The sequence below is a fragment of the Podarcis filfolensis genome (genome assembly GCF_964270895.1).
Source record: "Podarcis filfolensis genome assembly, chromosome: 5".
Classification (NCBI taxonomy): domain Eukaryota; kingdom Metazoa; phylum Chordata; class Lepidosauria; order Squamata; family Lacertidae; genus Podarcis; species Podarcis filfolensis.
This window is the reverse complement of record NC_139608.1, coordinates 9082510-9106427: the sequence shown is the minus strand read 5'-3', so window position 1 is coordinate 9106427 and position 23918 is coordinate 9082510. Positions and strand designations below refer to the sequence as shown.

At 41.3% G+C, this 23918-nt stretch overlaps 1 protein-coding gene across 9 annotated transcripts in view; it reads left to right on the top strand.

Annotated features, from left to right (window-relative positions):
- Positions 1-23918, top strand: part of ATP11B (ATPase phospholipid transporting 11B (putative)) — an 80252-nt gene that overhangs the window by 12977 nt on the left and 43357 nt on the right. For all 9 annotated transcript variants that reach the window (XR_014547951.1, XR_014547952.1, XR_014547953.1 and 6 more), the window contains exons 2-12: positions 4946-5062; positions 7018-7107; positions 11865-11945; positions 14277-14384; positions 14594-14722; positions 15654-15757; positions 16671-16718; positions 19522-19586; positions 21686-21767; positions 22627-22777; positions 23573-23770. Coding sequence is in view for 5 of the 9 variants with exons in the window: in XM_083613140.1 (XP_083469266.1) it covers positions 4946-5062; positions 7018-7107; positions 11865-11945; positions 14277-14384; positions 14594-14722; positions 15654-15757; positions 16671-16718; positions 19522-19586; positions 21686-21767; positions 22627-22777; positions 23573-23770 (1173 nt within the window). In the remaining 4 variants the exon portion in view is untranslated. The remainder of the gene's footprint in view (positions 1-4945; positions 5063-7017; positions 7108-11864; positions 11946-14276; positions 14385-14593; positions 14723-15653; positions 15758-16670; positions 16719-19521; positions 19587-21685; positions 21768-22626; positions 22778-23572; positions 23771-23918) is intronic.

The following is a 23918-nucleotide window of genomic DNA, read 5'->3' as shown; positions in this document are numbered from 1 at the left end:
GTGTCACTTATGCGAATTGTGTATTAATTCATGCTTATCAAAATAAGAAATAAAAAGTGTTGTCTAATGGCAACTAGACATTCTGTTTTGGCGCCTGAGACCAGGTCCCAGAAGCCATTTGACTCCTAGCTTTTCTATCCTAGTTTCTAACACTGCTGTGCTTCTGCTTGTACACTATTCTCAGTGGACATACACTGTCCTTGCGCACTGAGCAGCTCATACACTGTTCCTTGATGGATTTCCATGTAGACATCCGTCGGGGATTATTTAGCTGTGATTGCTACATGGCTGAGGACTGGATTTGGGGTCACTTCCATCTCTACAGTTCTATGTACCAAATCTTTATTGAACGTGAACTACGTCTCTCTTTAAGGGGATTGTAATAATATTCAAAATTGTAAACCACCTTGGGAGCTTTGGCAGAAAAGCGGTATATAAATGCAATAAATAATCATAAACAACACACTTTTCATATGCTACAATATTGATTTTATCTAGTTCTCTCAAGTAGTGGAAGCACGCCTGGTTCTATTCTTATTAGCAGTTCTGCAGCTTTACTATCCTGTTTACGAACACATCTCTTCAATCAATAAGGGTTAGGACTATAATTAAAATGAAACCAGAGGATGTGAGAGCTCTTAGCAAGAAACTGAATGTTGCTGAAAAGTGCTTTGGAAGGTTTCTAGTAAGTTAACAATAAAACATCCTTTGTTCCACTCCTTGATTGTGCTTGCAGTTAGAAATTGTGTTTGCTAACCTTTTATCTCTGTTTTGGCTGGGAGAAGGATTCTTACCCCAGAAGCCTGGAGGAGGAATAGAATTGCTTTTTTTTTTTTTTAAAAAAGTTCATTTAAAAGCATAGCATCTTGTCTGTAGCGTTCAGTAGTTACTTCATTGACCTGATTTTCAATGGTCCCCTGTAGCTTATGGCCCAGCACTCACAACTCCTTCTAACCCTCCTTCTATAGCCATGCCTTTTAGGAAAAAAAAAAGCACAAGAGCCTTTTAATTGCTTGCATGAAAGTTTTGAGAGCCAGCAAATATCAGTAGCTGGATTTGATCTGACAAAGCACTTCCTGAAACACAAGGTCATCTCTGCCTGGCAGAATGCAGGTGGCACGATTGCAGCTAAGCTCTATTTTATGTAAATGTCTCCTTCCCTGTGAAAAGATTTTGGAGAGAAACAATTTAGTAAATGAAATGCGTTTATGCTTGAAAAAGGAATGGAAGCATGAATCCCAGTCTAAACCTAATTAAAACCCACAGCCTTGTCAGATTTTTGAAATGCAGCAATTCAGCGAGAGCTTTCTAGGTTATAGAACTTTATTATAGAACTATATTACAGAACTTTCTATATTACAGAATTCAGGGGCTCTGAGGAGGATTTATGTGCCATCAGTGGCAACGTTTTCATGCTGAAACTTAGGAAACTGGGAACGGCTCTCGTTTACTTTATGGCTTGGAAACTGAAATATTAAACACTGCAGTTTTTATGCAGAAGCATTGCTGTAGAGTAGGCATCAGGCTGCAGTGAACTGACTGCCCTGCTTAAAAGAATGGAAAAACTTACGTTCTGGGAGCCAGTGTTGGTATAGCAGAGTGTAACTGTGCCTGAGCCTCACCTACCTCTCAGGGTAGCTGTGAGGATAAATTGAGGAGGGGAGCACCATCTACACTGCCTTGAGATCCTTAGAGGATATGAGAGAGCTGAATTTAATAAGTAATGTTCAAAAATATGCCTCTGTTAGATAAGAGCCAGATGACATTTTTGTCACTTAATGGCTTGTTTACATGAAACATTTTGGCATGGAGTCTGTTCGTAATGCGAACAAGCTCCCAACAATTAGTCTCTGTCATGTAATTAACATGCAAAATACATCAGGGAAAGGGTTTGGTTACGATTAGTTGTAGCCAATTGAGCTACTTAGAGTAGACCTATTAAAATCAGTGGGTGAATAATTTAAGTACATTGATTTCAGTGGGGAGCGTACTTGGCTATAACCTGATCTACCTATGGATGACAAGCATCCTTGTCTTTGTACTAGTGAATGAGATGTACACAGTTTTCTTTTAATAATACCATTTATTTATAGCTACTGTTTATTAACAAGAGAGAGGGAGGTGTTTTGCTTTTGTTTTTGGAAGATACAGCAGCTGAGAGAAGAAAATGGCATTCCGTGATCTTGAACAAACCTCTTCAGAGACAACTTACATTGCTTCTTCATAACTTGATTTACCTTTGATGTTGTCTTACTTCCTCTTAGCTGATCATGTGTTCTAGTTTCATCTACTACAAGCATAGGCAAACTCGGCCCTCCAGATGTTTTGGGACACAATTCCCATCATTCATGACCACTGGTCCTGTTAGCTAGGGATGATGGGAGTTGTAGTCCCAAAACATCTGGAGGGCTGAGTTTGCCTATGCCTGGTCTACTAGGTCACAGCATGTGTGAGCTGATGTAAGATAAGGAAGAAATTACCTTAATAATGAACAGTTCAGGGGACAATAATTGCTTCTGAGTGTAAGAAACTCTCTAAACTGGCTTTCATGTACTTGGTGTTCTCTACTATTATTATTATTTTATTGTTGTTAGCCCCCCTGAGCCTGGCTTCGGCTGGGGAGGGCGGGATATAAATAAAAATTATTATTATTATTATTATTATTATTATTAATTATTTTGGACTGCAGCAACCATCAGCCTCCGCCACATGGCCAATGTGTAGGTAGGAAAGATGGAAATTGTGCTCTCCAAATGCTTTGGAGAAGGCTGATTGAAACTGAACAGTTGAAGGCTCTTCGTAGCAATTTCCCACACCAGGAAAGTCCAGTTCCAAGTCTTTCTAACTAGGAGTAGTTGGCCATGGCCTTCAGTTGAAAAATTTGACAACAAACATTTTATCTACACAGGACCAAATACCAGCTGTTGAATTAGTGCATTTGGAGAGGAAAATATAGCAGGAAAAGTAACTTTGCAAAATTCTCGTGCACCAGCAATTTTAAAAAAAATCTCAAACTCATTGCCACTGACTCATTCTTACATAATAAAACAGCTAGTAATGGACTTGCCCCTTCCAGTTAAGAAAATAACATGGTGTTTTGCCAGTGCTGTGTGGAATATAGGCAAAGAATTTTGCATCTTAAGTAATTTTGACTGAAAAGATAGTTTCCAACTTTTTTTCAGGTCCGCCCTGCCTAATAACTTAGCAGTTATTAAATAAATTGTAGTTGCAACACTGATGAGTTGTATAGGATACTCAGAAAGGTATAAAATCTTCTAATTCCCAAATCTGGCTCATAAAACCATAGGCCCAAGGGATAGTCAGTTCATTTTGCCCCATAACAAACATCTTTGAAACCCAGGGGAGTTTTAAAAGAGTGTTTATTGTTTATAAAGGCTTTAAACTGCTTTTAATATATAAAAATCTCAGAATTTTGTTAAAAAGAAAGCTACTGGTCACAGTCAATTCATTGGTCATGCCACAAAATCACTTTTTGGACCCTGACCATAGTTTGGCACCACACATATTTATCTTTTGGGTCAGATGGTTTTAATTCTCTATTGACCTTCAGTTGCACATGTTGCTCTACTTCTTGTTCTTTATACGTCATTTTGATTGCAAGTAGTTTTTTTCTGTTCTCTGTATTGATGAGTTTTCTTGCTCTGTTTTGGCGTTTTGGCTTTATAATGCTTACTAAGGAATGGAATGAACCATTAGAGGAAATTTTGTTTAAAGGGATGATGGGAATTGTAGTCCCAAAACATCTGGAGGGCCGAGTTTGCCTGTGCCTGCCCTAAATTCTCTGACTCTTGCCACTTGAGAGTGTATTCCAGCTAAATGAGATGCCAGTCCCACAGGTTTCTCTGTACAAGTCAGAGGAGTTGGGGAAGAGGAGGAGGTAGTCTTCACACTCCTGGTCAGTAGCTAGTTCTGCCGCATGGTCATTTTGAGGAGGCAGTGGAAGTTAGCTGGCCAAGTGCGTGTATTTCTGTAGGGTGAGGAGATATGTGCTTAGTTTTGCGTTCGTGAACAATGGCTGGGACAGGCAAAGGGTGGGGTGCTCTTCTCCTGCCGTCTTTCTTTCTCTATCTCTCCCTCCCTCCCTCCTTCCTTCCTCCACTTCTCACAGTGCGAAATCCGGGCAACGGATGTGTGGGTCTCGTATCTGGTGACTAACTCTTGTGGGTTTGCTCTGTATCAAACCTTTTTCCACCTCACTTGCTACTTTTAGGATCTACAACCTCACTTTCTACTTTCTGTACAAATGTCTTCTGCCTTTTGGTATCTGTTTCCACTTAGCTTTGTTGTATTCATTCTGCACCATCACCCCAGTTCCTGCTTTTTATGTGCTCTGGCAGAAAACCAGTAATTTTTCCTTAACTTGCACTGCCTGCAGGTGCTAATTTCTTCTGAAACTTGTATACTTTTTGACAACTGCCTAAATTCATACTTGTTTTCATGGCTCTTGTCCAAAACTCTTGGGAAACACTACAAAGGTTAAAATAATACCATTAATCAATGTATTTAAATTATATTAAAGAGCATTTCAGGAATGAATAGCAGATGTTCCTTCTTTCTACCATATGTTGAATTCAGAGTTTTTTAATTGTGGAAATTAATTGTTTAAACTGTTGGGGATTTCTATAGCAGTAAACATAATCTTTGGGTTAGATGTTGAATGCTAGTTTCAGTGCATGCTTATCACTGAGGTCTACTGGTTGCCCTTGGGCAAGGAGTTATTTGGTGGTATTAGAGTAGCTCTATTGAAGATAGTGCCATAACATAGTTAGGATCATTAATTTCAATGGATCTACTCTGAGTAAAACTTAGCTGAGTACCACCCACTATCTTCTGAGGATAAAATCAAGACTTACTTGATATCACATATTGTAAACACTGTAGAAATTATTTGTGGATATAAGTAGAATCACTTTTCTTCTTTCAGGGTTTTGACCCACCACATCAGAGTGATAACCGAACTATTTATATAGCCAATCGTTTTCCTCAGCATGGTCATTATGTTCCTCAGAAGTTTGCAGAAAACAGAATAATCTCCTCTAAGGTAAGGGGAACCTTTACCTACCTAAATTTTTGCTTTGTCCAGCATGCTGGATAAAGGTAGGTTTTGATTTTGTCTATTCAGGTCATGTCAGAATACAAAAAAATAACCAACCAGCAGCCGAACTAAAAAACATATGTCCAAAAGCTCAGATTTCATACCAGCAATAGTATGTACCTACATATTAGTGTATTTTCACATTGATTGTAGCACACTTAACTTCTGAATGCCTTGTTTTCCTGTAAAGTCTAAAACAACTGCTGTTACAGCATTATCAAATAATGCAAAACCGTTCATCCACTTGCTGGATATGTATTGACGTCTCCATTTGCAACATGTACAAGAAAATCATTGGGTTGGTCCTAATTCTGAGTTTTGGGGCATGGTTTGACATGCACCAGCACATCTAGGGTGTGAGGATGATTTCGTTAAGTAGGAAATGTTTACAAAGCAATCCCGTGACTCACATAGAGATCGGGGCTTCTTTAAAATTAATACTTAATGTATGATTGACCTTTCCAATTAATCCATTAAACCAAAGTCCAGTATATTCCCCAAACTGCCTATTCTTGGTCAGTACACTGATTTTCTGCTCACTGCTTAAAAGAGAATTTGTTAGGGATCGTGTCTGTATTCCATAAAAGAATAAGAAGTTAAACTCCCCCCAGTGCTGGCCAGATGTCATGACAGTGGATGCTGAAAAAGAATAGCAGAGGATGAATGACTATTAGCACAATATTTTGGTGAAACTGAGTGAATTTGAATGAATGGTGCTGGCGGCAACCGTAGATTCTACAGGGCATGGTGCTGGCGGCAACCGTAGATTCTACAGGGCAGGTTTCTAAAACTCGCTGTCAGTTTATTCCTTTTGATAACTTTTTAGAAATGAGAACCCTGCAAAGGCTAAAAGAATGTTGGGAAATGGAACCTTATGCTTTGCAATAGGCAAATAGGCAATAGTTACAATAGGCAATGCTGCATGGACAAAATTATGGAGTAAGAAGTCAATGCATTCTGTGTCAATGCAAGGAAAGCAAGCAATGCTTAAAAACATTTTCTGTTGGCACCTTATGCCTATTAAATTGCCTTCCACCCCACCATCATTTTCTCCGAAGTACTGGAGATGTAGTATCTCCAGTTCCCACTCTGTGTATTATATTGTGTATATGTGTTTTGTAAGGGGGGGGAAGAATTAACTGTTATTTACAGATTACAGCAAGACTGTCCATCACATGCATTTGGAAATATTAGGGAAAAGCCACGATGTAAACTTGGTATGACAAAGTCTGGTAGCTGGCCATGTCTTAAAAGCTAACCCCAGAAGTTCGATCCTATAGAGGATTGTAAAAAAAAGAAAGGAAAGACATTTTATCCAGTCCAGTTTGACTTCGTTAAACATATAAACAATCAAAGTGACTAATGTATTCAAAGTCAGAGAGGTCAAATAATTTTATGGCCATTTTGTTGGAAAAAGTGCATTTATAATGCATTGGTGTAAGTTCAGGAAAATGTAAATCCTTTATTAGGTATAATATAATCCACCGTATTTTTCCATGTATAAGACGCATCACATGTGATGTCAAGTGTGGGGGAGGTGATTGTGATTTGGGGAAAATTATTTTACGGTCCAAAGTAGAATCCAAACCAGGCCAAATTAGGTCTCTGAACTGGAGGTTGCCATCCCTCTGCCAGATTTTAGGTGGTCAAAAGCTGAACTTGGAAAACAAGTTTTTCAGTCGCTTATTGCTTTCTCTAAAGTCTTTTCCTTGGTGTGGTGTTAAACTAATGGTAACAAATTTTTTGAAATTAGATTTTGGGAAGAGGGTTATCTTATTTTAGATCCACTTAATAAATTTCTTGGGGAAACTCCCTAATATTTAAAGCTGAAAATTGTTTTCTCTTCTGCAGTGTGGCTTGTGATGCTGCTTGTAACTGTTGATATTTTTTTTCTCTTACAGTATACTGTATGGAATTTTGTTCCCAAAAATTTATTTGAGCAGTTCAGAAGGGTAGCCAACTTTTATTTTCTTATTATATTTTTGGTTCAGGTAAGTCATTTATATTCCGCTTAATACCAAAATAAGCTTTAAGTGATTTATAGGCTTCTAAGTGATTGGGTAATCTAGCATTGCTTTAGGATATATAACAGATGTGTACTCTTGCATATGGGAATTGATTGTTATGGTTGTTTATTGTTGAATATAAGGATGCTAGTGTATGAGGGTTTGGTTTAGTGACTCTTAATGCATAGAATTAAGCCTTGACATTTTGCAAATATGAGGGGTTGGTTTCCAGTGAATTTGATTTTTAATACAATAATTTAGAATAAAAAAATTGTCCAGTAGTACCTTAGAGACCAACTGCGTAGGACCAACATGGCTACCTACCTGAATAATTTAGAAGGAAGAGTTAAAACTCTGAAATAAATTTATAGTCAAATGTTGCTGGTAAGAGCGAGATAGTCAATAGTAATGGATTTGCTCTGAAGTGGGAGTGGGAGAGGTCATCTCTATTCATTTCTTGCTAAGCCAGAAAATGACCAGGTAACTTGCTTGATGTGATACACTTTGCATATTCTCACTACCCACCTACCATGAATAGAAAAGAATTCAGGAAAGTTAGAATTCTCAGGCATCAGCTTTGGAGCATAAATGCATGGTGACATGTATTCCCATCACTGTCAAAATAAGAAAAGACATCCTTTTTGCTTGTTTTGGTAATCTGATAGGGAGTTTCTCAAACCCCTGTCAATAAGGAGCATCCCCTATAACATATGAAAGAGAGCTTGAGAGTTAAATAATCTCTTTCTCCTCTGCTATTTATTTAATAAACAGTCAGATGGCAGGGTAGATTTCTCCCTGGCGATCTGATCAGCCCTCTTACTCGGTTGAGCTGGCCTTTGGGCTGGCTGTGCTTGGAGTTATATTGGCTGTTTTGCTGCAGTGCTGTAGCAGAGTATTAAAATGCCTCTAAATTGCTTTGTAATAACAGGTGCAATACCTATCAGGCAACCTAAAGTTTGAATATTGTCCAAAACTGCTAAGTAATTTCAAAACGCACTTTAGACTGCAAAGTCATAAAGCACCCTTCTAGAAATGTATATGAGAGAGCATAATTTCCTAAGAGAGCATTACTGAAGTGTTCCTTCACAACCTTGATGTCTCTCAGTGATAGATAATAAATGTGCAGTTTAAACCTCAACCCACCCCTTCTACCTTTGGTCTAATGCACCTTTCCTCCAGTTGTAATATTGGGTCATGACAGAACTTTGCAGTCCATGACAAGGCAACCCTTTCTAAAGGTATTAGACATGCTTCCTTGCCCCAGCTGTGGTAGGAGGGTCTTAACAAAAGTACTGCCTCCTGGCATGGGCTCTTAAGCTTCAGCCTGGCACTAAACATGTCCCCTTGATGTGTCACGACCAGGAACAACTAGGACCAGCCTGTTGGATTCAGTGCAGCGTGAGCTGTGTGGTAGCAGTAACTGGCCCCTGAAAACAGGACACAAGTGTTGACACAACCTTCGGTTCCATATTGTGCACATGTACACGCCCTTTGCAAACTGGGCTTGGTTTGGTTTCATTTGTTTGTTTCATTTTGTATCATTGGTCACTTCTATACTGGGTGATTTCAGAATATTCGCTGGGATTTCTGCATAAAAATAGTACATTAAAAATCCATTTGTAGCCACTTAATAAATTTTTAAAAAGTGAGGGCAAAGAGGGCGGGAAACCATGAAACCTCTAAAAGCACCTGGAAAATCAGGTTCTCAATAAACATGTATAAAGGTTCTTTTCTCTCTTCTGAGTAGTCTGTGCAGGTTGGCATATAGTGATGTCATCTAGTTGTGAGTCATTGGGAACAGGCTTTCCTTTACACTTTTTACAGCTTATTTCACAAGTTCTGTTGAAGCCTTTTCCCCTCTAAAAATAGATCTGAGAAAGAAAGGAATCCTGACATCCAGGAAAAGCTGGTTCATAAGAAAACGCACAAATGTTAATGTTTGAGCAGCGAGTTCTATTGAACTGCATTGTCAATATGAACTACTTTGGCTCATTTGTCTCACTTTCCTGTACCGGTGTATTTCCTAGTTGGTACTTGAATGCTTTCAATTTCTGTCAGGGAGACAAATTTAAAAATTCAATTTAATTTGCAACACTTGTTCTGTTTGCAAATAAGGTTAGAATCAGTACTGGGATAATATTAACGGATTTCAGTGCATGCGCACACACACACACACACACACACACACACTCACACACTCCTCACCCCGCCCCCAATGAAATTGGCTTGAACTAGCATATTTCATTTTTTTATACCTCTTCCACAAAGGAGTTCAGACTGGATTTACAATGAAAACACAAAACAAAGCAAGAAGCAATCTAGCATACAGTTAACAAACAAAACCCAGGAAACAAAAGACCGACTTAAATGCTCTTCAAACGATTGTACCTCATTCCAGTAGACTACTGACTGACTTCATGGTTGCAAAAGTGAAGTCCCATAGGCCACATTCATGCATGATGCTAAACTTGGGAAAGGCAGACTGTGTGGCTTTCCACATGTTGCAGGACTACAGCTCCCATCCCTGATTACTGGACATACCGGCTGCAGTTTATGAGAACTGGAAACATTTCACTCTTTGTAGAGCTTTAGAGCTCTGTAGGTAGCATACAGGTTTCATGGCTTACCATGCATAGTGGAATCTGCAGCCCAGACTCTTTCAACCTGGCTGTTGGTATAGCCTTTGTTTTCATTAGAGATGCCTTAGATGTCTTTTGATGTCAAATGCTACTTACAAATTTAAAAAATACAAGTCCTTACAGAACATAAAGGATGCTGGAAAAGCTGCCTTTGGAGCATGCAAAATGGATGTAAATGAATTTGTAACTCAGGAGCGCAGAATCTAGGACTCTTGGTGTAGAGCTGGAAGCAACATGTCCTGATAAATGCATTGCTAGCCAGCAGTTTCAAAGATATCCTTTCCCACATGTTTGTGGTGCTGTGCTTATGGTGGTTAGCGTCAGCACCTGGGATTGTAAAAAGCTACAAGCCATTAGTCAAATCTGTGCTGTGTGAGTCCTGTTTCTGTGTTCACGGTATTCTCTCCTACACAGGTTTTTGCTTGCCTCTTGTTCAATGCCATACTCCTTAGGTGTATGCTTGAATTGGTTGGTGCCATTTGCCTCAGTGAGTGGGTGGGAAAGAACTTAACTGGTGCCACTGTGTGGTTACTTCGCTCACTTGCTCACGTTATCTGCTGCATGCACCACACAGTCTTCCAGATGGTTTAGATTGACCACAAGGCAGCACCTCCCATGCCGCTGCATGAAAGTGTGGCTAAGCTTGTTGTTGAAACAAATACCAAGTGGTACTTAGCTGCAAACTGATACCTAATAAGTAGGCAAGCCTTAAAACTAGGTTCTCTACAAACAAAGCAATTTGGACTACTAATACTACTACTACTACTACTACTACTACTACTACTACTACTAATTTTTATTTATTTATATCCCGCCCTCCCCAGCCGAAGCCGGGCTCAGGGCGGCTAACAACAATAAGACAACATTTTAAAATCATTTCATTAAAAAATTACTTAAAATCAAATGGTTGATGGCAACCATTGGGTAGAGTTCTGTGAAGATTGCCAAAGGAGGGAGTCAGGCTGTGCGCTGGCCAAAGGCTTGGCGGAACAGCTCTGTCTTGCAGGCCCTGCGGAAAGATGTCAAGTCCTGCAGGGCCCTAATCTCCTGTGGCAGAGCGTTCCACCAGATCAGAGCCACAGCCGAGAAAGCTCTGGCTCTGGTTGAGGCCAGCCTAACCTCTCTGTGGCCTGGGACCTCCAAGATGTTTTTGTTTGAAGATCGTAAGTTCCTCTGTGGGACCTACCAGGAGAGGCAGTCCCACATATTGGCTCCTTTAAGTGAAACTTAAGTGTTCAAAGTGGATGACATGTCACTACGTTGCCCTAAACTGTTTTTCAATAAAGATTGGGTATATAGGATGCTAATCCTTGAAATTCCTTCATGAATGTTTGCATAAAATCTCTTATTCTAGCTTCCTAGAGATGTGTTAAATCCTCCTTAGAGGTAGGAAGTTTCTTGGATTAATGTTAGTTTCTGAATAATTGCTGTTCCGTTCATTTATTTTCCTGAACACATGCAGCATATCCTGCAAGATGGCGTTTTCTTTCCAGCATGAAAGCAATAAAAGCAGAGTTTGTTGATATTTTCTGCTGCAGTTAGCGCAACAGTGGTAATAGGGCAAATTGTGATTGCCTATTTTGCAATAAGAGCAAAGGGAACCTGTTAGTTAGGATTAAGGTACATTGCTAGGCATTGTGCAACTTCAGTCTCAGTCATGCTGAAATCTTGTTTCACATGTGCCCTTCTCCCAGCAGCTCTGTGAGCAGTCCTCTCTGTGCTGAGAGTGGAAATCTAGGGAGCCACTTTTCAGACCTGTGTCCACTCCTTGTGCTCTGCCTAGACTGATGGACACCATGTTTTCTTCATTCCCACTTGCTGTTGTCCTAAATGCTTCTAAAGCCCAACATGACATCAGGGATGAGCCCTGCACTTTGATTGGTACATGCCTAACATTCGACCAGGCTTTGCAGCCACTTGGAACCAGCATACCATTCCCAAAAGTTCATGTGGTAGAGGAGAAGAGTTGGGGATGGGGCAAAGTCAATGCCAGCCACAAACATTGGCTAGCTACCAAGCCCAACTAAGACTTGTAGAGCCCTCTGTTCAGTGTACTATTGTGGCATGTGCTGACGCTGTCTTCATCTTTGTTTTCCTCTCCAGCTTATGATAGATACACCTACAAGTCCAATAACCAGTGGATTGCCATTGTTTTTTGTAATAACTGTGACTGCCATAAAGCAGGTAAGGAAACACAGGTGCTTTAGAAGGTACTCGCTTAGGGCAGATGGACATGCTTTGTGTAATACAGAACAGAACTTCCCTGTGTTCAGATTACTTCCCTGTCTTCCAGAATGTGTAGGGCTGCTTCCCTTGTGTTGTGGCATCATCACACTGCAAAGCAGTGCTTAACATGATGTCATGATGCCTCTCTGTGCAATCCTGTATGTTGCAGAAGATACACTTGCTACAAGAATGGCTTATGTGACCTACAATTCTGACCTGAAACATGTCAAATTCATCATTTCTATACACCAGTGAGTGGAGAATCTTGGGCAGAAATGGACAGTTGTGGAGCAGAGTCCAGATATGAGTTTGTCGTACATGTTCTATGGATTTGTCAGTTCATCTGAGATAGAATGGGAGATGGTTTGTATGTAATGGAGCTCGGCCAGCCAAGTTCTGGGCATGTCTGCTGCTGTTGCATCTGTTTGGACCTTCATGAGATTTGAGCAGCATTCTACTAGACTCTAGCTTCTAGCTGAAAACAAGTAAATATGTTTTATGTTGCCAATCAAGCAGGTCAGCCTAGGGTTATTTTTGTCTCGCTGCCATGCAGTCAGTGACTCATAGCAACACCTCTAAGTGGGCAGTGACAGACTCACCCTCAGTTTTTGTGCGAGGACTTTGTATGTCAGTATGCATCATAAATTCTTATTTCCAGCAGCCTCACACCCAGAGGAGTAAGTTCTTGCATAACAATAGCTTATGTACTGAGAGAGGCTATGCTGTATTTGAAAGCTGTACACATCTTGTTTTTGTTTTTGTTCTTCCCAGTCTCCAGGCCTATTGTAATTGCCTTGTCACAGCCTGTCACTGCCTTGCATTCAGTCAAGTTAGTGGTAACTAAGGGAAGACCAGACATCTGTGGCTTCCTCTAGACTCTCATGACCCTTCTCCAGGCATGCCTACAGGAGTTCTCACACCAGCTCTGTCTTCTTTTGGAACATTTCTGTAATACACATGCTGGCCATAAATATGGCAAAATCACTTGAGTGTGTCTTGAAGGCGGCATTAACTGTATTTGACAATGTAGTGAGAGATTCCACATGAGCTGAACTGCAACACCTAGCAGATTATCCCATTAGTGGACGTGACCTGTCCCATTTGTAGAGGACATGTGTCATAGCATGTCTGCAGGCAGGTGCTGTGATGGAAATTCTAATAAGTTTCTGAGGCTATCTGTGCCACCTCTTCCCGAGTGAATTTGAGTTGCATATCAACAATACAAAATACTGCTTATTTTCCCCTTCTTCTTCTATCCTAAGTCACTTTTTTCTTAGCCCAACTATCACAAAGCCAGCTAAAAAGTTACATTTCTGGTCACAGAACACAATTTAAAGTGGAAGCAGCACCCTACCTAGAGCCAGCTGGGCTGCCAGTTGCTGATCCTTGTTCTTGACTTGATAATGTTATACAGGTGACTCCCCATTTATGTGGGGGTTATACTCTGGACTCCTATGTGCATAAAATTGCGTAAAATGGGGAGCACCCCCGGAAGAGTCTTCAAGGAGGCGCAGTGGAGCTTTGTTGAACTGCTCAGCCTCCCTGCCTTACAGCTGATGTGCAGGGTAGTGCATTAGCAGCAGCTTCCCTGCATGTCAGCTGAGGAAGCCCTGCTTCCCCACCCTGGCTCGCTCAGCTGATGTGCAGGAACCTTCTCCGCGCGTTAGCTGGACTGGTCAACCAAGCACTGCTGCCCCTCCATATTTCACAAACAAGTGCCACAGTTCATCTCATGTGAGCCAGAGGGACAGCAGAGCTTTGTCAACCAGCCTAGCTGATGCGCAGGAAAGAAACTTTCCTGCACACATCAGCTGAGCAACCTCAACAAGCCAGGCTCGCTCCCCAGAGTCTGAAGAGGAGCTCCTCTTCGGGCTCTGGTGACAGCCTCCACGTGAGCTTGGATGGGCAGCGGGACTTCTCAGCTGACACACAGGGAAGCCACGGCTGTTGCTGCGCTACCCCAGATGTCAGCTCTTAGGCTGAGCAGCTCAATAAAGCCCTGCTGCCTCTCCAGCTTGGGAGGATAACCTGCCTGGAGCCCAGAGAGGACGTCCTCCTCGGGCTCTGGGGAGGGTCTGTTTGTGAGCCAGGCAGACTCTCCAGGATGCTCCCCATTTCCAGTTCCCCAGCACTGCTCGTGTGCACGGTTGCGAGCAAATAGAATGTGCATAAATTGGGAGTTGCCTGTAGTTATCAGCAAATTGGTTGCATAGGTGCTTTTGCTTAGGCAGTTATGTGTATTGTTGGCTTTCCCCTCCCCCCAAAAATGCTTCTTTGCATCTTTTCCAGGGCTATGAAGATTGGTTACGCCATAAAGCAGACAATGAAGTGAATGGAGCTCCAGTGTATGTTGTTCGCAGTGGTGGCCTTGTAAAAACAAGATCAAAGAACATTCGGGTATGTGTGTGAGTGGTGCAAAATGATTTTGAACATTTCAAAAGTGTGCGTGTATGTTTATATATGTGTGTGTGTTTTTGTGTGTATATACATGCAAATTAAAAAGGCAATTTAAAGGGCCGTTGCTTTACACAGCGTGTGTTAATGAAAGTTACAAAAACATTTTTGTGAAGGTGTATTTGAACAGATATTTTTGCCTGTCTTCTCAGGTGGGAGATATTGTCAGAGTAGCCAAAGATGAAACTTTCCCTGTTGATCTCGTACTTCTGTCATCTGACAGAGCAGATGGCTCTTGCTACGTTACTACTGCAAGCTTGGATGGAGAAACTAATCTTAAGGTCTGTTTTATCACCTTTTGTATACCTTAAGTTAGAAACAGATTTAGGTTTTGTTTCCTGATAACCAAGATTGATATATTCCAAATCCCTCTTACAGAAAAGGAGAATGTTGAATTCCCCTGGGTGCACCTCAGAATATCAGAATCACAAAGCATGTTGTTCAAACCAAGGTCTGCATCAGTAGTGACATGACCTGGAGAAAAATGAACCTAATTTCAGTTATACCTGTACACATTTAAAATAGCAAGTGACAGAACTGCAGTTGATGTATGTGTTTACGGTATTCTGAAATAGTTACTACCGTCTGCCCTTGAAAATAATCTTATAACTCTCTATAGATAGAAGAATCTGTAAGAAAAGTATGTGCTGTGCTATGAACAAAACTGTGTGTGTACTACTGGTGTACCAGAGATGCAGGGCTTATGTGCATGTGATGATGTGTGCATTCTGTACGCATAGGGGTCAGTAACTTGAGGGGATGGCTGCCCCACCCAAGATTGATCTTCCGTGTTTGCTCATCAGTCAGAAGCCTGCAACAGTTTTATCAAGTGGTGTGCATGTAAATCACCTGATAAGCCTGTCATCTGCATTGCTCTGCTAAATGATGAGAAATCTAAACACTTTGGATTTCTGAACAGATGCAGCACAGTACAGCTGACTGATTTTTCAAAAGGTAATATGCACATTTTGGCAAGTTAGCACTTGACAAATCGTCGTTTATGTGCACTCAGTGTTGCTTTGGGAGCTGATGATGTACTGGAAAATTTAAGATGCGGTTTGGAGGCTTAGTTGGTATCTTAACCAGACAGCTCTGTTTAATGTGTGTGTATATGTGTGTGTAAGTTGCAAGCCTATGTCTTTATAGCATTTGCACAATATGCTGCTTATTGTTGCCTAATGGAACCTGAGTGATTATTTCTTTTTATTTCAGACGCATGTTGCAGTCCCCGAAACAGCAGTATTGCAGTCAGTTGCCAATCTGGACAAACTTGTAGCTGTTATAGAATGTCAGCAACCAGAAGCAGATCTATACAGGTGCCATTTTTTATAATATAATTTTTTTCCCCAAAGCGGATTTGGAAAGCAATGTTTATAGTGTTCTAAGGATTAGATGATTTTGCAGGAAACTCTTCTAGAAATTCTCATCTTTATGTGAATGCATGAGCTACTTAAATCTGTAAGTACTAGCAGAGAACCTTGCAGTGACTGTGCATACATAACACTCCTGACTGAAACATCCACTTCTTAAATGATAAACCTGGTTGCAAGGCCTGGCAAGGACCAGATAACTTAATGTGGGGTAGTCAACCTTTTTATACCTACTGCCCACTAATGCATCTTTCTAGATGGTAAAATTTTCCCACCAGTGCTCGATGGAAGGAGGATTCAGCTTGTACCGTAGAACCCCCTGCCGCCCACCTAGAATCCTGAAACGCCCACTAGTGGGCAGTAGGGGCCAGGTTGACAATGCCTGACTTGATGGGTCAGTAGATTTCAACATTCATCTGCATCACTCTGCGCAGGTGTAGAATGAGAACAACTGTCCCATAATTTTCAAAAGCTCTGGAGATCTGTGTAGTTTCTTTTTTAAATCAGTTACTTTTGCACTGCCCTATAGTGGTAACATCTTCAGCATTTGGAACAGATCTCTGCAACATTCTGGAATCCTTCACAAACCAGGAGGATTTCTTTGTCAGATCACGGGGGTGGGTGGGGCGGTTATTGGTTTGTTTTGGTTTTGTTTTATTATGCATTTTGTGTTTTCGTTTCGCATTTATTTTCTTTTTTGGTCAGCTGCCCTATGATCTTCGGATGAAGGGTGGTAGACAAATTTTATAAATTTTATAAATAAATAAACATCCTCTTCCTTCTATTGCATAGCTGTTGCTAACTTGCAGAGCTGGAATAGAAGAAATATGTCTTTCTGACACATTAATCTCTTTCGCAGATTCGTTGGACGAATAACAATAAGTCAACAAATTGAGGAAATAGTACGGTAAGCCAAGCGTTGGTAAAGGTCATGTGATTTGCCTTGAATTTAAACAGCATGTGTTTACAGCAGGGCTCCACAGCTTATGAACCACCAAGCTGGGGGCAATCCATCAGCCACCAGGGACTCAGTAAATGGCTTGAAGCTCAGTGATAGAGCACATAATTTGCACATAAGACTTTCCAGATTCAGTGCCTCGCATCTCCAGGTCATAGCAATTCTTTGTAAAGGCATCTTCCTGAGGCCTTGGTGCAGCGCCGCCAGTACAAAATGAACCAAGGACCCGACTGTATGGGACAATTTTGTGTTTTTGCTGCCTGTCTGGGACTGCCCAGATCAGACATAGGTGGATCATGGAGGCATGAGCCTGCAGTTCCTTAACTGCGTTGAGTTAAATTTTGTGTTTTTGCTGCCTGTCTGGGACTGCCCAGATCAGACATAGGTGGATCATGGAGGCATGAGCCTGCAGTTCCTTAACTGCGTTGAGTTAAATTAAAAAAAACCCCTCTAATTTATGCTAAGCCCATTCAGTTTGGTTACATGACCTGGCAATCTCGTGTAAATTAAGCTTGCAAAAAGTGTGTTGCAACTCTATTTTAAAGACTCGTTTTTCCTCTTCCAGGCTTAGGCCAGACTCCTGAATGGAGATTGGCTCTGGCATACTTTATGTTAGCAGTATTTAACCCATTGTAACTTATACTGGCTTCCCACATTTAGGATTGCCCCCTAATTTCCTTCTTTTGTGCTACTTGAAAAATTTGGTGTATTTATTGAAACCACCAATCTTCTTTGACAGGTATTCATAACAGAATTAAAACCCACAAAAACTCTGCTGGATCAGGCCGTAGGTCTATTTTAGCCTAGCATCCTACTTCCTCAATATTTTGATAGCATTTTTATGAGAAAATGACCATCTTAATTGTGTAGCAGAGAACGTTCAGGTAGTTAGTAAAGAATTTGCTTCCTTATTCCAGAGCTTGTTTTGCTAGCGCATAAATACTTGTAGGGAGTGTACCAACTTCAGTTCCAGTGCAATTAGGCTTTCTTTGTAGCAGAAACTGTGAAGAGGTGGCTACAGGTTGTGACTTCTTCCTGCACTTAGCAATGCCATGAACTGCTGTATCCCAGCTTGACCAGTTTGGAGTGAACTAACTTGCAAAGCCAGTTTTTATTTCTTGCTGATAAGATCCATTAATCATGTCAATCCTTTAAGAAGATGTATCTCTCACATATATACTAATCCTGAAGTTACAGATGTCTTATAGAAACTGTTTTTCCCTAAGTAGACTGCCTCACCACCAGATGAAATGTGATCTAATGCAGTTGATGATTGTTCCCCCATTTATGCCTAAACAACTTGGTTTCTGTAGACAGTCAATCAGAGAAGTTTCTGGCGTGCACCATGCTTCTCCCCTAAAGTAGCTTACAAACAAGTCCTTACACCAACGTTTCCCCGTAACATTTCCCCATATCTTTCCTCTCTGGGGTTATAGCTGTGGGAAAGAGACTGACAGCACTCGTCTGGGTAGCGGCCTTATTTGACCGAGGGTCTCCATTTACTGACTTGACTCTCCTGCAGAGTCCTTAACTGCTGGTACAGTAGCTACTGGAACAGCAGGAGTTTCAAGCACCCCAGGGGTATCTGTTAAGAGTAACTGCAGGAGTTGGAGTTGTTACTCTTGTCCTTGCAGTAAAAAATAACACAAAACTGTAATTTTACAAGTTCAACCACCTCTTGTTTGCAAAGGGAAATGAAATTGTGAGTTGCCCAAGGTTTGCATCTTGTTAAATGGTAGGATAATAATGACGTTCTAAAAGAAACACAAGCTAATACAGCCACTGTTCAGTGGTGTGAGCATTACACACAGATGCTACACTTGCTACAGGTACAAATAATCCTGGAGTTACTGCAGGAATTTTTGAAATGTGCAGATAATTAATGTTGCGAGAGCCAGTATTAATGTCGAGAGCCAGTATGGTGTAGTGGCTAAGAGCGGTAGTCTCGTAATCTGGGGAACCGGGTTCGCATCTCCGCTCCTCCACATGCAGCTGCTGGGTGACCTTGGGAGAGTCACACTTCTCTGAAGTCTCTCAGCCCCACTCACCTCACAGACTGTTTGTTGTGGGGGAGAAAGGGAAAGGAGAATGTTAGCCGCTTTGAGACTCCTTAAAGGGAGTGAAAGGCGGGATATCAAATCCAAACTCTTCTTCTTCTTCTTCTGCGTGAATTTATTGAAACCAAACGTTCTTTAGTTCTTAGATGTACACAGTAGAATTAAAAGTCCTTCAGGATCATGCTATAAGTCTGTTTTAGTTTAGCATTTTTTTCCTCCAGTGGCCAGTCAGATGCCTGCAGGATGCTCAGAAACTAGATTTGAGGATCAACAGCAGTAGGGGACTGCCACCCCATCAGCTGGTATTTAGTAGCCTCCACACCAGAGAGAGTCCATATAGTGTTAAGACGTCTATCAAGGGCAGTCTTCCATTAACTTGTCCTAGCCCCTTTTATGAACAAGCTATCTTAACTGCAGTGTATACCTCCTTCCCCTCCCTCCCCATTTCATCTTCTGTTTTCAGTTACTTTAGGCAAAATAGGAATGTTACCTGTTCTGTTTGGCTCTTGACTGTTACCGAGGATGAAATGTCACGCATAGCTTTCTTCACCTTGAATGAACCATAGCTTTATCCCTGTTGTTTATTCTCATTTGTTGCAAGTTGCATTTTGGAATTGGTGGAGTGGACATCTAAGCAAATGCCTGTTGATACATTGTGTTCTGTCAACATAAAAATTGACCTCTTTCTTTTTCAGACCTCTTGGACCTGAAAGTCTCTTACTTCGTGGAGCAAGATTGAAAAACACCAAAGAAATTTTTGGTTTGTAGCCACATAAGTATTTCACAAATTGCTCAAAGATTCTTGAGGCAGGTTCCCCAGAATGTACGGTAGTTATATTTTGAGCGTCAGTCAGAGGGGAACACTTTGGTGTACCTTGAATCATCTTCCCACTCTCCCTTTGACTAGGCCACTGGCGTTGCCATTCACCAGCATAGCCTGAGTAATCAGGGTGGCTTAAGGGCCCACACCCATAATTATTAATGTACAGTTTCTGCAGACTGCTAAAATAGTCACAGACTAAATGTGCTGCTGAAACCCAGCAGACCCATCAACCAGAAATGCAGTTACCAGCTGTCAGGGAACTGCCATCGGAAGAACAGGAAGTGAAAGGGCTCACAGAGGTTGGGAGAGACTTATCAGCTGAGGAGGGAACCAGCAGGGGGAGAGAAGGAGCTCCAAGGGAAAGTGAGTCGGAGGGATGGCTCAGAGACACTTCCAGCGAAAACAGTGGGGAGGTTTCAGGACCTCCTATAGGGACACCCACTCCTCGCCGGAAACTGTCGCGCCGAGAGTCCAGAAGGCGCGTTTCCGTTAAGGAGCTTTTATGCTGGAGGAAATTCCGTAAACGCCCACTGTCGGATTCTACCAGCGACTGACGGAGCCATGCTTAAGGAGCTCCGTTACAGACAGAGGTTTGTGGACTTAGCCAAACTCTGAGGGACTAAGAATTTCGCGCACAAGCAGCTCATCATCCCATCACACCAGCCCAGCGAAGCATTCTTTTAGAGTAAAATGTCTGTTTGGCTTCTAAAAAGTAACAGAAAGGTTGGAGTTGGTCCCTCGGGAAAGGAGTTCCACAGACTTCTTGCCATTGCAGAGATGGCCTTGTCCCAGGTACCACCGTTCTGCCAACCATACTTTGACTCTGGGTGAACACAGAGCGGAGCCCCTTAGGAAAAGATGAGAGTTTGATGTATTCTGGACACAAACAATATAGGGCTTTTAAAGGGCAAAAGCAGCACTTTGAATTGGACTCTGAAACAAACTGAAAGTCAATGAAGATGTTGCAAAACCAGCATATCTCCATTTGGAATGCCTTAATTAATACCCTGGTGGTTATATGCTTGACCAGCTGTTTCCCAAGCATGTTTCAAAGAGTGAAAAAGCTGATGCAGTTTTGTGGAGCGTTTGACTTAGGTGGCTATTACTTTCAAAGCAAATTTCACGTGCAACTGCAGTACATTAGATGAAATGTAATAATAATGATAATTAATACTTTGATGTATTGCCTGCCCTTCACCATAAGGTCTTGGGGTGGGTTGCAGCAATTTAAAATACAATATTAAAAACAGTTGAAAACAAATGGCAGTCACAAGAGTAGGCTGGGTCCTAAAAATATCTCTCTCTGGGGTCAAAAGCCTGAGTAAAGAAGTGCATCTTCAGTGTGCAACGCAAACTGCTTAATGAAAATGCTAGACACGACTCTTCGGGGAGGAAATTCCACAACTGAAAACTTTATGGCTAACGGGTTTCACATACCCCTTGTATAATGGATATTAGCACAGACTTCAGAACAAGCTCACAATAGGACTTAAATTGGCTGTGTTTGGACATAGCTTTGTACAAGGCAGACCTGTTTCCCCCTTCTGGCATGACCATGAGAAGAGCAGAGGCTGCTTCTTCCATTTTTGTATCGCAGTTCAGCATAAGCAATGGTTAATACAACAATTAGTTGAAATAAAATAGCTTCATAAACAATGGTTAGCAGTTGGTTTTTCCCTAACTATAGTGAGCGACAGTTAGTCCATAGTGTGGGATGGCAAAACAAGCTGCAGTTAAATTAAAACAGAAGCAACGACTCTCAAAGGCCTCCTTACAGCTGTTTCCGGTGTTGGGGAGGCAGCGGTGGTAGCAGGGAGTGTGCACTGCAGCCAGTTCTCATGACGCTAAGCTGGGATTTTGCTTTGTATCTGAACAAGCCCACAGTTTCTCATAACAGAGTATTGCTACAAATCTAATGTTTCTTGTATGGCTTTGCAGTCACAATGATAAAAATAGCACTCTGCTCTTTTTTTTTTTTTTTTTAATCAGCTCATGCTGCGGATACCAAGTCTAAACATCGATTTTGTTTGTTGTAGGTGTTGCAGTGTATACAGGAATGGAGACGAAGATGGCATTGAATTACAAGAGTAAATCACAGAAACGATCAGCGGTAGAAAAGTATGTCTCCTGCAGATTTTCGCTGACTGGAAAATTGTAATGCTTTAAAAGTTCTCATAGGGTATTGTAAGCTGCAAAACTGGAAGTTTTAAGTGCTGATTTTTGGGGGAATGGAAAAAGAATCCTATTGTAATCTCTTAAGTTTTTGAAGAGAACTCAGGTGTTGTGCTGGAAAATGACATGAGAATTGGGCCTTCTATATTTGATGTGAAGACAGGAGTGCCTGGCCTGCTCTGGTCCATGGGGTCACGAAGAGTCGGATGTGACTAAACAACAACAATATTTGATGTAGTCCAGAGTATTCTAAGACTGATCAGTCGTGTGCACTTGCCCTTCACTCTCCAAGAATTTGCTTTGCTGCACTTTCTGCTTAATGAGCCTGTCCTTCCAAACTCCCCCATAGCCATATTGTCTTTCCAGTCCCTTTCCTCCCTAGGTTGGGAACAGAGGATTTCTCCTCCTGACTTTGCATACCCTGTTCCTCATCGGGGAGAGCATCGTTCTTCTTGCGCAACCAGAGATGGTTGGAAACAGGAGGGGAACATAAGACTGAACAGTTCTTCCTTTCTTCTGTCCTGAGCAAGATAATCTTCCTCTACTGTGGGCAATTTTGACCTCTGGCTACAAACTAGAAGGTCATATTCACGCGAAGACCGAATCACCCGCTTATTTTTTAACTGGAGTTGCTTTTATCTCCATCCACAAATATGCATGAGGATGTGTTTTTGCAGCAATGCATGGTTCTGTTTAAATTGTGCCCAGTCTTCCATGCTTGCTAATGAAGCTTTTTTTACAGGGTTATTGACATCTTGTGGATATTTGTGCATTAAATCGGCACCCACCAATTTTGTTTCCTTAGGTCTATGAATTCCTTTTTAATTATCTATCTAATAATCCTCCTCTTTGAAGCAATCTTGAGTACAATATTGAAATATGCCTGGCAGTCTGAAGAAAAGTGGCATGAGCCTTGGTATAACCAGCAAACTGATCATGAAAGAAACAGCAGCAAGGTACAGTGTAAAATTATGTGCACATTCTAGGTGATTTCCCCTCTCCCCATGCTGCCTTGCCTAGTACTAGAGCGATGTAGTCATGCTGCTTAGACAGTTACTTGCTCAGGGATTCCTTCTCTTCACTTCTAGGGAGCAGTGCCAGAATGTAAGTTTCCCAAGTTTGAGAGACATCCCATTGTTATAAGCCATTTTGCACACTGAGTAACTGATACTGGCATTGGTTTGTACATGCACTAGCCAAGTCTACAGAGGTATATTAGCCTATAAAGTTAGTACTGCAAAAGGATTTCGTAGGAAAATGGTGCACTGCATCCTAGGTGGCAGTTTGCAAAGGGTCCAGTATTTCATAGCAAAGGTGTACTTTATGGTGTGGCACGGTGGTTAGGCTTACATTGCAGAGAATTGAGTTCTGTTCCCGACTGAACCACAACAAAGTGTACTGGGTCATCTTGGTTCTGTCACTGTCTCTCAGACTAACTGACCTCACAGGGTTGCTTTGTGGATAAAATATGGAAGTGGGGGGGGGCAACCATGGATGCCGCTCAAAGCTATCTGAAGGTGGGATGCAACTATGACCTAAATAAAATAAAAACAAAATAATCATTCCAGTTCAGAGCTTTCATATCAACCCAGACAGAAAGGATAGCTTTTCGAAGGAGGTGTTGCAGTCTCCAGTTGATAATAAGTGACTAAAGGACAGCGGGGCATTTTGCAATAATTATTATATCTTCTTAAATAAATATGTTTCACTTTCAGTTTGGTGAATACTATTTCTCTTTCTTTCTCATTCAGATTCTGAGATTTATTTCAGATTTCCTTGCTTTCCTGGTCCTTTACAACTTCATTATTCCCATTTCACTGTACGTGACTGTTGAGATGCAGAAATTTCTAGGATCTTTTTTTATTGGTTGGGATCTTGACCTCTATCATGAAGAAACAAATGAGAAGGCCCAAGTGAATACTTCAGACCTCAATGAAGAGCTGGGACAGGTATAGAATGGATGTTTCAATATTATTTCCCCCACCCAGGTTCAGAACAGTCTATAATTCCAGTATCTGCTGAATTTATTCTAAAGTTGTTATTGATCAGTGATTTTGTGTACAGTGGTACCTCGGGTTAAGTACTTAATTTGTTCCG